Below are 16875 nucleotides of genomic sequence, written 5' to 3'. Positions count from 1 at the left end.
ATTAATATGCGTTAAATACTAATTTTTTTTTATTTATAAGCAACAAATGTACATACAAATAAACACTAAAGTATATCATAAAATAAAAAAAATTAGTTCATAATTTTAAAAAGTTTACTGACATATATTCAAAATTAGTGTATATTTTAAATAATAGGTATCATTGGTTACATATAATAAAATATATTCTCAATAAATTATTTCTGTGAAATTTCCCCTCTTGATTTCCTATTTACAAGATATTTATAGATGAATACATGTATATATACAACTTAAAAATTAAGTCAACATTACAATTGAGCTTCAACTAATGGTAATAAACAATGTAAAATAATTTAATGTATACATATATATATATATATATATAACGTTTATAACAAAATATAAGATGCCTAACATTTTTTGGTAAAAACTGTCATTGAAAGACAAATAATATTTTTCTTATATTAATACTCGTCAGTATGAGGATCTAAACCTGTGTCAATGAAGTCTTTTACATTTTGAATAAATTTTCCGGGAAACAATCTAAAATATTAGTTTGAAAATTATTATTTACTTATATAATACATTATTCCTAAAATTTAATATCAAATTATTATGAACAAACAATTAATGAGACATTACTATTAATTAAATATTTTAAAAAAAGTAACAACTAGTAAATGAGCACTACCAGTATTCGAAAATCACTAAGTTTTAACTTAAAAATTTTCTAATCTGATTGTAATAATTTGTAGTTAGTAGTTTTTACAACAAAGAAATTATCTAAATTTTAGGGACATTCTGTATACAGAGTAATCGCTTTATCATAAGCCACACAATTATTCGCTAAATGAATACAATATTGGACAACAAATTTTCATTTGAATTAAATTACAGATATTTCTTGATTTATCAGCTATTAATTACTTTTTAGAATTATCTCTTATAACTAATAAGTCAACTTTATTGTTTTTATGTAACAATACACATAATTAACAAACTTAGTTAATAAATAATGATGTAATTAAAAAAATTACTGATCTATCACAATTTTGTACCAGTATTTCATAAGTTATTAACAATATAAAGAATTGACTGGAAGTGAGGGTAGGTGCTGCTATTTTTATCACTAGTTATTCCCCGACTTTACTCTTCTTCCAGCCCAGGTATAAAATTGTTAATAGCATTCGAAGTGCTTATCGTTAAGTTAATTTAAAAAATCATATAATATACGATATAGTAATTATTAGCTAATAAATAAAAAATATGCGCAACTTATTTGTATTTCTTTTGAGAGTCATCGAGTGGTTTATAATAAACCAATCACTTACTATGTACCAAATAATAATACGTTATTATTATTGATTATATATTTAGTGCTAATGATGATAACTTGGTTATCAAGATACATATTTTTTCTATTCAGAATATTTTTGTGACTTTTATTATTATATTTTTAACTAAATATTTTTTTAAAAAATTTAATTTTTAAATAATATTAGCCGCAAGTTTATCATTATTTTTTATTATTATAATTTATAAACTGTAAATACCTAGATATCCGATCAAGAGGCAACAACAACCATGGTATACTGACTTCTTTATAATTCCTTCTCATTGATTTAACAATAATATTAGCAACTTTTTCGGGTTTTTGCATATCTAATAAGAAAGGAAAACGGTTTCTTGGTTTCTTTACCAAGCCGGTGTTAACCATTATAGGATAAACAGTAGTAAACTTAATATCTGATTTTGAATTCTTTGTGTCACCTGTTCTTAACTCTTCATATAACGCTTCCATTAACCCTGTAAAATGATTGAATATTAAATATGTACTAAACAAATATTAGTATTCAACATCAATTATTCAATTAAAATTAATTTAATGTTCATCTTAATCAGAATTCTAAATAATAATAAAAAACGGTAACACAGTGGGGTCGTGGCATAGTTGGGAAAAGTATTGATAATATCTGACATTGATTAAAATCACTATCATAAAAAACGCTTCGATGCAAATCTGTAGGTAGAGTTTAGTTAAAAGAAGTTGATAGATTATACCAAAAGCAAAATGAATTCCTATTTCGTTTATTATTCCTGATTGTGTTTTGATTTAGAAGTATAAAATATAATTAAATATTTATTGAAGCAATAAAATTAGTATAATATTGATATTTAATAACTTAGTATTGTAATTTATTCGGAAAATTTATAAAAAATTATAAAAATGTTTTGTTAAATTTCAGGTGAAACTAAAAATAATTTTTTTTTAGATTTATGATTTATATAACATGTTAACAAAAAATTTGGAATATTATAAACTGCTAGTAACACACATAAATAGAGTTAAAAAATTAATAAATTACAAAAAAATATGTATGTAGTTGAAACCTATTATAATATCAACCATAATTCGACAATACTACTTTAAAAACATTAGAAACGAATAATTTTAATTGTCTATATTGAAAATGTGGACTAAGTAAATTTTTAATTGATAAAGTAGAATTTGTATCAATTTTTAAGAGTAATAATTTTAACTAGATAATAGTTGATGTATCGCTAAAATAGTTGGTCAAGAGAGGACTGAGAAAATAAATGAGTGCCATAAAAAAAAATCACTTAGTAAAAAAACTTAAATATAAATAAGAATTTTCTTTAAACAAGAGGTGACAACAGTGATGGGGTCCTTGATATTCACTAAAGTTACTGAATTTAAATGAGATAAAAATCAAATGAGTTCAAATTTTTTTCTAACTCAAAAACTTTTGTAAGGTATACATAATGTATATATTAAAATGAAATAAAATACAAAATCGAAAATTTTAACACAAAAATAGCATATTTTTGAAAACGGTAGCCCTTTTTGCTATGAAGACAAAATAAAGTTTCTTTTTTCATAATAAAACATATTACACAAGTTTTAATTTAAGAAATTTATTATAGTGTCAGTATTAGCGGAACACTTTCAAAATTTAAGTTGATAAAATAAATTTTTTGTGAAAAAGTTATCATTTAGAATTTTTCCTGTAGGCAGGTAAAGGATCAGATGTATAAAAAATTATACAAAATGATAGATAATTACCTCATGTATTTATGAAAAACAAATTATATTGATTTGGTCATTTTTGAAAAAGTTATGGCAGTTTTAAGTAAAAAGAAAAATCCAGCACAATAGAGTTGCGGCGCAGTCATAGTTGGTTCAAGTATAATGATATCTATTAATGATTAAAATCACTATCGTAAAAAACGCTTCGATGCAAATTTGTAGATAATGTTTAATTTTTACAATTTTTATTAACTTTGATGTCTGTTTTCACCGTGAAGACAAAATAAAGTCCGAATTTTTTTTCCCCATAATAAAGTACATTATATTAACTTTAATTTAAGATAAATATAAAAGTGTCAGATTTTCTGAAACACTTTCAAATGTTTAGTTAAAAAAGTTAATTTTTTGTGAAAAAGTTGTCATTTTAAATAAAATAATTTCCCTATATACGGGAGCGGTTCAAATCTGAAAAATGCATATAAAAATTAGACATTTTTCAACTTAACTTTTGAAATTGTTCTGGAAAGTTTGACACTTTTATATATATCTTAAACTAAAGCTAATGTAATATATTTTATTATAGAAAGAAAAAATTTCGGACTTATTTTCATTTATTTATTTATTATTCTGAGTAAAAAACTATTTTATAATCAAAATTCAGATTATATTAAATGTTTAATGTGATGTTTATGTTTAATATTTAACAATCGTAAAACAAGAAAACAATGTTGATTTTAAATGTTATGTTGAGAATGCTGATACTTCATATTTGAAATTAATACTAATAAAACAGAAAGACAACCCACACATTAAAAATTACTCACACATTGGTTTAAGGAAATGAAACCTAAGTGTTAATTTATTATATATGTTTGGTAATTCAGAGTTAACACAATAATTATAATTTATAATCAATTTGTTGAAGTTGTAAATTTCGAAAAATATATCGTTGAGATGTGAGTAATACATAATTTCAATATTCCGTCACGTTTTTAAAAATACCTATATTGAAGAGAGCGATAATTTATGCAAATTAACTTAAAACATGTATAAATTTTCAAACATAGTATTAATTAAAAAAATATACTTTTTTTTTGTCCATCAATATACTGAGCTCTCATTGGACCGATTTTAATAATTAATATGTCAAATGAAATTGTTTTTAATAAAGATAAACCTATCAGCGCCAAAAATGTAATAAACCCTCATTTTTAGAAATTAAAAAAAATATCACAAAAATACGCTACCGTAAATAATAGCGTTTCAAAAAAATTTGCCAGTAACTTTCTACTTTCAATAAAATTTGAATAAAATTGTTTATTATTTACTACTTAACATTAGAATATAATTTCAATGTTACGAGTCTAAATTTAGATTTAAGATCATCACTAATAATATTGTTTTTGTCTAAAATTGTCTATTTTTAACGTGTGAATGAATAAATTAACTTTAAGTTATATATTTTTGGTGTTAAATATTATTATCAATATCGTTTAAAACTCGTATGTTTTTCAATGCTAAAAAATGAAGACCAATATAACTCAATTGCTTTTAATCTAAAAGTATTCTTCAGTTTTTAGTAATGTTTATTTATTTACTTTTTAAATTATATTTTTACTTTCTATTATAATTTTCTCAGTATTCTCAGTAGTAAAACAATTATTTCGTTAAAATTTTAGTTGTTGTTGGGGTACAAAAATTTACAAATAAAATGGATATCATTATTATGCACTTGTTACTTAAAAAAAAAATTATAATTATGTTAAAAATACAAATAACAACTTCATGATGTTCAATATCGGACGTGTGCATTTATACATTTTATTTTTAAGCGCTTTATTCTATTACTCAAATTCGTCATTTTAATTAAGGATGTATATAAAAAACGTGTTGGTTCATACTCAACTAGAACTAATTGAAGACACGTCCTTAACCTCGGTTTAGTATATATGTTAAAATGTTTTATATATTAAAATATTACATAAAAATGGCTATTAAATCGTGAAATAATTACTGCTGTTTACTTGTATTCGTTATAATGGCATGAAAAATTAATATTTAATTTGGGATCTCTCAAAACTATTTTATAGTGATGTATAACATTAATTGAAAGTCTGAAAAAGTAAGCGCATGTAAATAAAATAATTGCTTACCTCTTACGGCAAATTTCGACGCACAATAAGGTACGACATTGGGAAGTCCAATAACACCACACATTGATGATAGAGCTATTACATGACCATGATTTCTTTCAATCATACTGGGCAAAAATGCTTCCAACGTCTATAATGGTTTTATAAATTTAATTTTAATAATCAATTTCAATGATTAGAGCCTATCTCACCCAAAAATGTGCCAGTACGTTCACGTTAAATATTTTTTCTACGGTTTCGTGACTTTGCTTCGATAAGGGCCTGCAAGGCATAATTCCAGCGTTATTCACCAGCACGGATACATCTCCAACTTTTTCTTTCACCATAGCAGCAGCATCTAAGACTTCTTGTCTGTTTGATACGTCTACTCTATAATCATAACAAAATTTGATGTCAACAATATTTTAACATTAACAAGTTTTTTTATGGTTTCAATTAAACCGGAGATGTTAACAATGATTAATTTTTAGAATAAAAAAAATCTGTACATTTATTAAAAACAAAGTTCTTATAACATTTTATAATTTGGTTTTCAATTATTCAATGACACGATAATGATGCCTATAAACGTAATTACAAAATAATATTTTAATTTTATTGAAAATATTTTAATTTTGATTAATTATTTCAACTACCAAATTATTTTATGATAGTTTTGACCAATCAGCATAAATTATTATTATAAGAAGAAAAATTACATGATCTTTACATATTCTTATTGAGGTATTTTTCTGTTATCGAATATGTTATCATCTGTAATTCATGTAAACAATACTATTCATTTTGCACTAATTTTTATAAAAAAAATACACGTTTTAATTTATACACGTTACGAATTAATCAATTACGGATTGGGTTGCAATAAAACGTGCAAATTCAATGTCGTTCAGGAAGTATTTATCTATGAACCTAATTGTTAGGCGTATAAAATACGCCTAACTANTGGGTTGCAATAAAACGTGCAAATTCAATGTCGTTCAGGAAGTATTTATCTATGAACCTAATTGTTAGGCGTATAAAATACGCAAGAATTCCTCGGACAATAAACCAGATGGAACCAGTTGGGAATAACCGCTTCAACTTTACTTTCACCTTTCAAATTTTGATTTTCACTATAGATATTTTCACGAGGCTTAACATTCGAGATCTAATACTCACAAAAATCCCGACGTAACATCACAATATAATTGTTATATTAATAAACCACATTAACGATTTCAAAAAATAAAAAGTAAATCACTTGAAATGTTTGTTCTAAACATAATCTTTAACCAAAATGTTAATAACTCGTAGATAAAACATTAAGTATATTTTAAAGCCATTTAATTGTACGTTAAATTTAAAGCCGAGTTTTACACTCCTTAGTAATTAAGGATGACATCATACAGGTTTTCGTGATATATTTAATAATATCTTTAAAGAATGCACATTTATATTAATACATAATCACATTATTAACAACTGTTAATGATTTTGATAAAATATTTACTATTTTATAAGAGCTATAGATATTTTCTGAGAGTTATATATTGATGACATTGATATTGATATAGTTATGTATTGATAATAAAAATTGTTTGTATAAATTCTAAATTAAAAATTATTAAAGCAAAACAAAATAGTTAAAAATAATAAAAAATCTTGCATAAGCCTACCATAATTCATCAAAGAATATATTAAATGTTTTCCAGTACAACAATGACGTAATTTACTTCTGCACAACTAAAGGAGAATATGGTTGTCAATTTTTGTATTGTTAGGTTGTGTACTACATATATATGTATATATTTTTAATCTTGGATGATAAATGCATTTTTTGACGTTAAAGTTAAATCATTGTTATTATCATTGAAAGAGAACTATACATAATAATTGTCGTCAATTTTTCACAGAAATAACACATCATGGTTTAGCATAAGATCATTTTGCCGTAGAATTAAAGTAAACTTCGACCTTAATATTGCTTATATAATTTAATACTTTCAAGGTCAAAATCACTGACCATAAACTAACGCGTAACTGTCAGTTTAAAGATAGTCTTAAGATAATTCGTGTAGGACACATTATCGTCGTAACTAAACTATATGATTAAAATTTAAAGAACATTATTTCCCAGACTTAATTGGAACTCGATTAAGATTATTATGGTTTTAATTTAATATAACTATATTTTGTAAAAATATAGTGTTTTTTAAAGAGTACATTAGCCACTTGAAACCCCGACGATGATTTTTAGTTATTTTACTGTTTAAAATGTTATCTAATAAATAACAACTTATAACAGGATTTTTGTGGACTCACTTATAAGTAAATACTCGATCATGTCCTCTAATTTTGAGGATTTGTTTCGTTTGTTCATTGCCTTTTTCATCAAGATCCCAACATACGATTATTGCATTTTGTTCAGCGAATAAAATTGCTAGTTCTCGACCAATTCCATGACCAGCTCCAGTAATCTAAACATAATAAAAAAAGTAATATTTTAATAAGTGACAACATATAAATTAAACATATTATAAATTACTTGTGATATCATCAAAACCCACATGAAATGGAAAGTTATTCATGTGTAATGTAATAGCGTTATGATATGTTTATATTATATCTATGATCTACCTATTCTAGTTTATGCCTAATTTAAGAAAAATGAAAGTTTTTAGTTTATTATTCACTTCAAGAATATTTTTAATCAGATATTCCATCAAATATTTCTTCTCTTTTAACTTTTAACTCTCAAGGTCAATTTAATGAACAAAGATATCATTTGACTAAAATTTGTTATGTCTTTAACAGTTACACAATATACTTTTTATTTTTAAAAACCTAATGATGAAATTTACTAATTCATATAGTACCGCACGCTGATAACAATGATATCCCAAATTAATGACAAATAATAATTTAATGAAAAATGTTGAATAAAAATGAATAATTGATTTTAAATTAGAAATTTAGATTTAATGATAGTAAACTAATTTCATTGCATAATTTTCTTACACAATAAAGGCTATGAATTGTTCTGTACAAAATACAATGCATATCTAACTTTAATTTAGGTTTTATCAAAAAATAAAATTTTTTTAAATTGCAATCACCTAATTTTCTTGAAAAAATACACATTACTCGATAAAGGTTAAACGTGTTGAAAAGACGAGAAATCTTCGTAGCCCTCTGCAATACAATCGAACCTCACACGACACATTTCCATTTGCAGTAGGATTATATTGTCATTACTTTTATTTTAATGATTATGTTGAATAATTTGACCGTATATGCATATTTTTTTTAAATTCATTAGAAAAAGTATATATCGAATTGAAAAAAATAAAAGGATAAGACATATTAGGGCAATATGACACACTAGTGTTTTGACCGGAAATATTGATATTTAATGACCATGAAGATTTCCTAAGCATGTGTTATAAGGTCTTTAATATTTTAACTACCTTCGACAATTGATAATAATATTATCAATGAAATGATAATATTAAAAGTGTAATTAGTGATTTTTTTTGTACTTTTAAGATTTTAAGTTTATACTATCATTTTCATATTTTGTAAATTTTTTAAGATCCCATGTCGGAGAACAAAAGGTAAGCTACAATATAATTGTATTATTATCTTCCTTACTGATATTAATTGTATAGGAAATTATTCGAAATATTTTATTATAATACCGGGTAAAATGACCGAGTGGTATGTCATTTTGCCCGAGTTATTTTTCATATTTAATTTAATTATTGTTATATTTCTAGTTAAAATGGTATTGAATTATAATCGTAAAATCACACGACAGTCATGGACAGAAAGTGATATGAAAAAAGCTATATCTGCTACAGAAAAAAAAGAAAAGGGTTGGCTTGAGGCGTCAAAAAATTTTATGTTCCTCAAGCTACTCTTCGTCGTCGATATCAGGACAAAAATAAATTAGCTATTGGTGTTACGAAAAAACTAGGTCTTTTTATTTTATTTTTATCCTAACAAAAAATGTTGGAAAAAATAACTTTGTTATTACACAAAAACCCTATAAATGTTTTCATGCTCAAATTCCAAATTATCAATCAATAAAGAATTTTATTACAATAATTTCGAAAATAATAACCTTTTAAAACCCAAGGATCTTTGTAAATCTTTATTTTTATTACACAACTTTATTTTTACATCAAAATTAAGTATGAGAATCTTATGATATTTTAAAGACCATGTTAGAGCATGTCAATAATATTTTTTGAAATATAGCAGTAATAAATAAATCATCAGTGGTAATTACAATGTTTTTATAGATTACTAAGATTTGTGTCTCATACAAAATAAAGTTATGCTACATCAACAAATATTTTACTTATAATATTCTTTTATGTACTACAATGAATTTATTGTGGTTAAAGATATATTTTCTTTGAAATTACAAAAACTGATTGAAAAAAGTATGTCTTGTAATAAACTATACAACTAATATATATGTACACATGAATCGGCGTCAATAGACATAAAACGCGTTAAGTTAGTAAAAGTGCATTTGTCATTAATTTTCATTTAAGATTTTATTAAAAATTGAAGATTTTATAATCAAACATCAATGCAGAAATCGAGGTAAAGTATTGCACTTAAAACTTCCAAGAACAAAGCATACCAGTGACATATTAAGATAAAGCTAGATTTAACCCCCTCTTATTGTCCTCCACGTTCTTTTTACTCACGATTTACAATAAACGCAATCCTTATACCCATAATTTTAATTAAAATTTTCATATTCATTACATTAACGATAAAAAATGTAGAAAATTGATTCCTGATTGATTCGTGGGTTTTTCAGTCGATAATTAAATAATGATGCTCGGAAACAACGTTTTTTCTGTTTAAAAGTAATACTATATATTTAAACTGTATTTCACAGTAGTTTTTAAACACTAATATAGTTTTAATGACAATTTATAACGATCCGACAAAATAATGCGTTTTTATTTCGTCATTTATCTAAAAACCTGAAGAGTCACATTTAACAGACATAATGTACACAACATATGTAAATTATTCATTTACTCAATGAAAATATATGTCTAAGTAAAAATACTGTTAGAATTGAAGTACACATTGCAAACGAAAATAATGTTCATGTAATAAAAATGAGTTATTTTATATGTACCAAGGTCTCCAAAAATAAATTTATAACAATTTTTTGATTTTATTAAAGCAATTACATTAAATTGCAAGGTTTCGTTCAGTTTATTTATCATGTTTTCTCTTTAATAGTGTTAATATTATTCAATATAAAGTATTGTTCTAATAAATGTTTGTAATCAAATTTACTTACTAATATTATTTCATCCACTAACGATTTTTCTAGCGGCGGTAAAAATGCTCGCAGTATTGATTCAATGGTTGTATATACAAACTTAATAACCAATAATATCAACTCAACCAACAAAAGGCCGGCATATGCGAGTGTATTACTCATAGAACTTGATCTAAGTTATTAATAAAATTAGAATAAATCAAAACAACAATAAGCAATTGCGTACCTGTATCTTTTGCCCGTTGATGGAGCTGAGAGCACGTTTCCGTTGGCCGTCATCTCCTGTTTTATCTATTTACTAGTCAACTATGAAAATCTCACAAAACTACCTCATCCGAATATTGATGTGAAACTAAAAAAAAAAAGTTATAAAATGGTTTCAAAATACTATTTAATTATTAACAAAACTAATTGTTTGTTACACTTATAAAAGTTCGCACGAGAGCATCTGCATTCCTCCCCTCTTAAAAATGTGTCAATTTTTATTATACTTAAATATCATATATTTTTTGTTTTTCAATTGCGTTTTGACAAAATTTTCCGTTTTACACATTATAACTATAGCTAAATTTTCCAGCTTTGATGAAAACAGTTAAATGTTTTTATTTAATTAAAACATAGTAATTTTTATTGTAGGTTTACACACTTATTCCTTCCGTAAAATCACAAGTTAAAACATAGAAACACAATTTTTTGATATTTTTATTGAATAATATTCAACAACAAATCTATGGAATCTATTCAAATGAAAATACGCTAGTATTCAAGTTCTAGATAAAACCAGAATTCAATAATTTATGTTATTGATGACAACAGGAAACAAATAATGACATTTATTCAATTATCTTAAGAACTTTTCATTTTCAAATTAATCGTGTGCCGTTATAAAATAAATATAAGTTACATATAATCGTAAATGCGGCGAAGTTAGGAGAACTCACGCATAGACATTTATATTTTACTATTTTCTATTGTAAACACATGGTTTAATAAAAAGATAGGGACATTGCAGATTGTTACAAAACCGGGTAGAAACTCTATCATTAGACGACGAGAAATTTCCTAAGACATCAACGACACGCACATATTGTAGTATTTTTAGAAAACGTGGTAGTGATCAGTTACATAAAAATAAGTGCTGTTATCTTAAATTAAATAAAATGAATATGTATTTTAAATATCGCGTAACATCTATATACCCATAGAAATGAGAATTTCAAAATTATATTCAACTTTACTTAAGTAATATTCCATTTACATACATTTAGACTAAATTAGATCTTACAAGATAATTAAAAATATATATTTACAACACGGTGTGATCTTTCGAAGGTCAAGGTAATTCAAATAAATGACAAAATATGTGAAAGTATAATATAATATAAATAAAATATGATATTATTAATCATATTTAAGTCAAATACAAAGTTCGACGTGATGTTGCCGGCCAGACAAATTCAATTTATTTTATGTGCAGTTTGATAAATAAATAAATTAATTAATTAATAAAAGAAATTTAAAGCTATAGTTTATCAGTTAAGAAAAAGCCAGCTATAATTATTTAGCCTTTCGAGACAATTTTATAATCATAAACTCTTAGCATCATTTCAGATGGACATTTAAAAATATAATTTAATGGATTTATGAAAAGTTATGAAAATGTAATATCCATAACTAGATATCATTTACATGATGTTTTTTATTCCCTAGCATAGTAATATTTGAAAATAAAAAAAAATAATCATAGTACATTCGTGAACACATAAAACTCATGACACATACTTTAATCAGGAATAAAAATATCCTATAATCTTCATAAACTAAGAAAACCTAAAATTTTAATAATTACAAATAATATAGTATAATTTAATTAATTCTTTCATAAAAAATTAAAAATAAACTGATAATTAAAAAAATGAATGACTGATATTTCAATAAAATAACATGAATATTATAATATTGCATGATATTCTAAGGAAGAAAACTATGAATATCAATCAAATATGAATTAATGTTTATATATTAATTAGTTATATAACATTTAATTAATTAATTAACTATGAATTTAATTATCATTTTAAAATAAAAAAATTTGTTTTATATTCAATTTAATTTATTACACTCATAAAAAATGTCTGAAATTTCACATATGTATAATGAAGTTTGAACAAAAACAATGTAAAGGAAAATTTAGATAAATATGTTATAAGTTACTATATGTTATAGTGATAAAAATGTTATACTCGTGTACTAATTTTCGATCCTCTATCAAAATATTACCACTTTTGTGTAACATTAATGTGAAAATTAAAAATGTCATACTGATGTATGGGAATTTTTGAATAATTTCTTACAGTGAAGCCAAAAATCGTACAAAATAGACTTCAACAAAGTATTGTGTTAATATTTTACTATTAAAATTAAATTACATTAAATCATGAATATGCAACAATTTTTAATTTTTAAATTGCAGATAAAGTAATCTATTAATGAGCTGAAATCGTTAGTTTAACCCAAATTAATTATTTGTGTGGCCGAAAATTAAGTTTTTTTTTAACGCATTAAGTTTAGCTTTAAAAGCTTGAAATAATATGCTACACCTATCGATTTAATATAAAATTATGCAAAACTCTGTATATACAAAATATTATTCTGTTATATTTACCAGTTGATATTAATTTCCAACGCTAAAATTTATTAACAAATGTTGTTGCTATATTTAGAATTTGCATTAAAATTTTATACAATTGTAACCATTATAATTCATTTATTATTGTAAAACAAAAAACACCATTATACAATGCCATATAAACTTTTAATAATTTGAAGTGTACTTGATATAAATCTTTTATTTTCTTAAAACTTTAGACGACTCAAGAATATCTAACATTTTTTTGCACTCTATGATTTGAAATAAAATTATGAATTGCATTTAGGCGTATTATGAAATAAAAATCATAATACGCTAATATTAAACGTCAGAAGCTCTTAATCCTATTAATTATTGCAATATAAAATCATCTGATTTTATTGTACTTGAATCATTTAAAATAATTTAAAATGTATTCTTTTTTTATTTACCGCTCTTAAAAATTGCATGTTAAAACTAATAAAACTTAACCAAATATCTCATTTGTACCAGACACTTTTCATTTTATCATAAAAACTAGTGATTTCGAATCTCTAATTATTTTAAATTCGCAAAAAAGTTCACACATAGTATTAAAAATCATTCATAGTTGAATACTGTAATTTAATATATCAAATGCCTATTTCATTTAATTTAATCATTTATACTATTTACTGAAGATAGAATAATTTTTTTTTTTTATATAAGAAATAGATTTATTAAGTTGCATTATACATAAATGTATTAATTGCTTGTGTTAATATTATTATTTTAGTATAATGAATTTGCTACGATTTTAAAAACACATCAAATAATCAATTAATAAATATTTTGTTACAGAACATTTTTACTATTGTATTATATTAATAATAATAATAATAATTAAATATTTTTACATCATTGGTTACATTACAGATGGTAAACATAATAAAAACGAAAGTACGCCATTGAGAATAAACATGTGTATAGATATACTTGGTTATTATAAGATGTGTGTATGTATAATACAGGTTACTATTTTTCTCTATATTGATTTCACTTTCTTTGAATATAACACAGAAACTAGTCATCTTAGATATATGAGTACTTACCATAAAATAATTGTTACCGAATACATTTATCAAGGTAAAACGTAACGTATTAAGATATTATCAATTAAACTTGTACAACAAGGATGTTTCGTCTATTTTTAAGAAATATCAAGTGTTGAATTATTTTATTTCAATAAATTATATTAAAATCATTTAATCGATTGTATTTAATCATTATATTATATCCAACTTAAGATTTTTATCGGGATTTCAAATTATTGATTTGTGGTGATAACAATCCCAAAAATATCGAAAATAATTTTATTATTAACAAAATACATATAAAATCATAACTAAAAATTTATTTTTAATTGATAATAACAAAAAAAAAAAACATTAACTACATTAATAAAACAAGTGCTTAAAACCATGAAAATAACTCATCATAAAAATTGAAAAAATTCCCTTCGGTAATTTTAAGTAAGGATTAAAAGTAAACATACTCATACTTTTAAAACTAAAAGATCAATTATCAAACCCGTACTAATAGATAATTCCAATTAAGGGTATTTTATTTTAAATGTTTTTTCAATTTATTATAACATAATAATATAATATTTTCGGCATAAGATATTATCTTATGCCGAAAATAATACCGAGTATGATTTAAAAATACTAAAACGTCATCTTTCCAGTGTACGCGCACATTTCTTTAGACAACATATGATACCGACCGATCGATACCAAACGCCGGCGCTTGGTATCCATTACGTTGTAGATACTACTAATTGATGTTAAATATTGTTTTATTGCTTGCAAATATAGTTTTAACACTGAACCATTGAAAGATCGTATAGCTATTCAGGTATCCTTTTTTAAACAGTGCACCATCATTTTTTTCCGAAACAAGAACATTTTTAAGCATATCTCACAATTTTTTAACTTACTTGGCAGCAGTCTAATATGAAACAAAGTTTATGTGTAATTTACAAACAATGTTTTGGTGGTTTTCGTTCTGCTTTCTCGGTTTAGCTACACCATAACCAATCGAAGTGCGGCTTCGATCTTACAGTGAATAGGATTTTTAATCCAACGGTGAAATGAAACAACAAGACACGCTGCGTTCGAATCACAACATAAACTGAAACGCTTTCTTGGTTACCTCCGATGTGTAGAAGCCGTCGAGCGTGAGGTACGGTAGCAGCTTTCCACCACTTCCTCCAGTGATAATGTTATACAACATGTACCTAAATTATTTCATTATAATTTTGACACTAGAGGTTGCTTTCCTTTTTGATTTTCCTCCTAGTATTTCTAGTAGTAGTTTCAGACAAAACTTCAAAATTTAACAAGCAACGTCACGGTTTGTTAAAGTAACCTACCGTATTATTGCCATTATAGACAAATAGCGCTTTTTTCCATCATTATTTTTTTTTTTTACTACGTTGAATACGTTTTTACTACCAAATTAATTAACTCGAAGTATTACTTTATTGACCTTTAGTATGGAGAAATTTATTTTCTGTAGAGATATTTTTTCAAGAGTAATAATTTAATAAATACATACTAACAATTTTACAAATAGAGATTAATTTAAATAAAAATCAATGGTATACTGTAAACTATTTCAATGCTATTTGATAGCATTTTTAACTAAAAATGTTTAGTTATGTTAAAATATCATTTAATATTAAAACTTAGGAGAACTCACGTCTTGTTGGTCTTAGGAAAATAGGTCTATAGGTTCTCGCTCTCCTTGACCCCACTACTTTTTACTTGGAGTGAACATTAGTGATGAGTCTCGACAATTGTTTTAATATCTCGTAATTTTGACATTGTATTATGATTTGAAATAATAATAATAGTATTAATTTGTAAGTAGTTAACAACTAGATAGTTATTAATTACCTCACGTACCGATAAGATATCATAATCACTAACTATCTGGACCTTAAATTTTCTATAACAACTGTTATACCGTGTTACAAAGTACTTTGATAAAAAAGATTTTCAGTTAGACTCAAAGAAAAAATTACTAGTCAAATAATGGGATTGTAATGGTCTCTCCAACTTAAAAAAAAGGTAACGAGTACGGTCTAATTGTATAATAGACTCGTTTATATAATAAAGTTGAATTTTCTTAAGATATTTTATTACTCAAAAATTTTAGTAGAATTCGAATTATCCCTTCAGTACTCGTGTAAATTCAATAATTCTTTTAAATTGATCACTGACGTAATAAAGAGGTTATCGGTGTCATATGACAAAAACAATTATATGAAGAAAACACTATTTTTTTACGTTTGGACGGAATGTGAACAATTTTGTAATATATATTGATCCAAGACAAAACCCTAATTACGCTATTGTAACATTTTGGAAAAAATATCAATTTAATAATACGCTTAATTATTAAAAAAATAAATTAATTTCAAAAACTATCACACCATCATTTATTGATAAAATAGTTAAAAATGATTAAATTAAATTCTAACACCCCTACCAAATACTGTATCCTTTACAATAGATATTTTAAAAAATAAAAATTAACGGAACGTAAATAATTACTAGAAAAATTGCGTTAATAAAATTAAGCTAAAATATAATGATATTTAAACCATTTCAATGGATTATAATCTTTAACAAGAACTTGATCTAGTTTAACTCGTTTATGAGATATGTATGAATATTTTATACAAAAATTCAAGTAATTTTCTAAATGTAATGTAACAAAC

The 16875-nt window shown here is 24.3% G+C and overlaps 1 protein-coding gene across 1 annotated transcript; it reads right to left on the bottom strand.

The window, feature by feature from the left end:
* Positions 1-137: 137 nt before the first annotated feature.
* LOC126905056 (17-beta-hydroxysteroid dehydrogenase 13-like) lies at positions 138-15299 on the bottom strand. Its single transcript, XM_050684450.1, has 8 exons — positions 15088-15299; positions 10707-10832; positions 10499-10652; positions 7486-7640; positions 5376-5553; positions 5185-5314; positions 1536-1788; positions 138-525 (listed from the first exon to the last, which is right to left on the bottom strand). Exons 2-8 carry the CDS (start codon positions 10757-10759, stop codon positions 447-449), a joined length of 1002 nt encoding a protein of 333 aa, XP_050540407.1. The 5' UTR covers positions 10760-10832; positions 15088-15299; the 3' UTR covers positions 138-446.
* Positions 15300-16875: the final 1576 nt, after the last annotated feature.

This window comes from Daktulosphaira vitifoliae, unplaced genomic scaffold, assembly GCF_025091365.1.
Source record: "Daktulosphaira vitifoliae isolate Bord-2020 unplaced genomic scaffold, ASM2509136v1 Scaffold_1, whole genome shotgun sequence".
Taxonomy (NCBI): domain Eukaryota; kingdom Metazoa; phylum Arthropoda; class Insecta; order Hemiptera; family Phylloxeridae; genus Daktulosphaira; species Daktulosphaira vitifoliae.
Note: the sequence above shows the minus strand (reverse complement) of the source record. Positions and strands in the feature narration are given on the sequence as shown.

What these genes read in the sequence shown, in the direction of transcription:
- LOC126905056 (XM_050684450.1), bottom strand. Translation starts at nt 10,759, where the DNA reads ATGACGGCCAACGGAAACGTGCTCTCAGCTCCATCAACGGGCAAAAGA. An exon ending in TAGTGGATGAAATAATATTA is followed by an intron (nt 7,641 to 10,498) that starts GTAAGTAAATTT and finishes TATTATGTTTAG; the next exon opens with ATTACTGGAGCTGGTCATGG. An exon ending in GATCGAGTATTTACTTATAA is followed by an intron (nt 5,554 to 7,485) that starts GTGAGTCCACAA and finishes TTATGATTATAG; the next exon opens with AGTAGACGTATCAAACAGAC.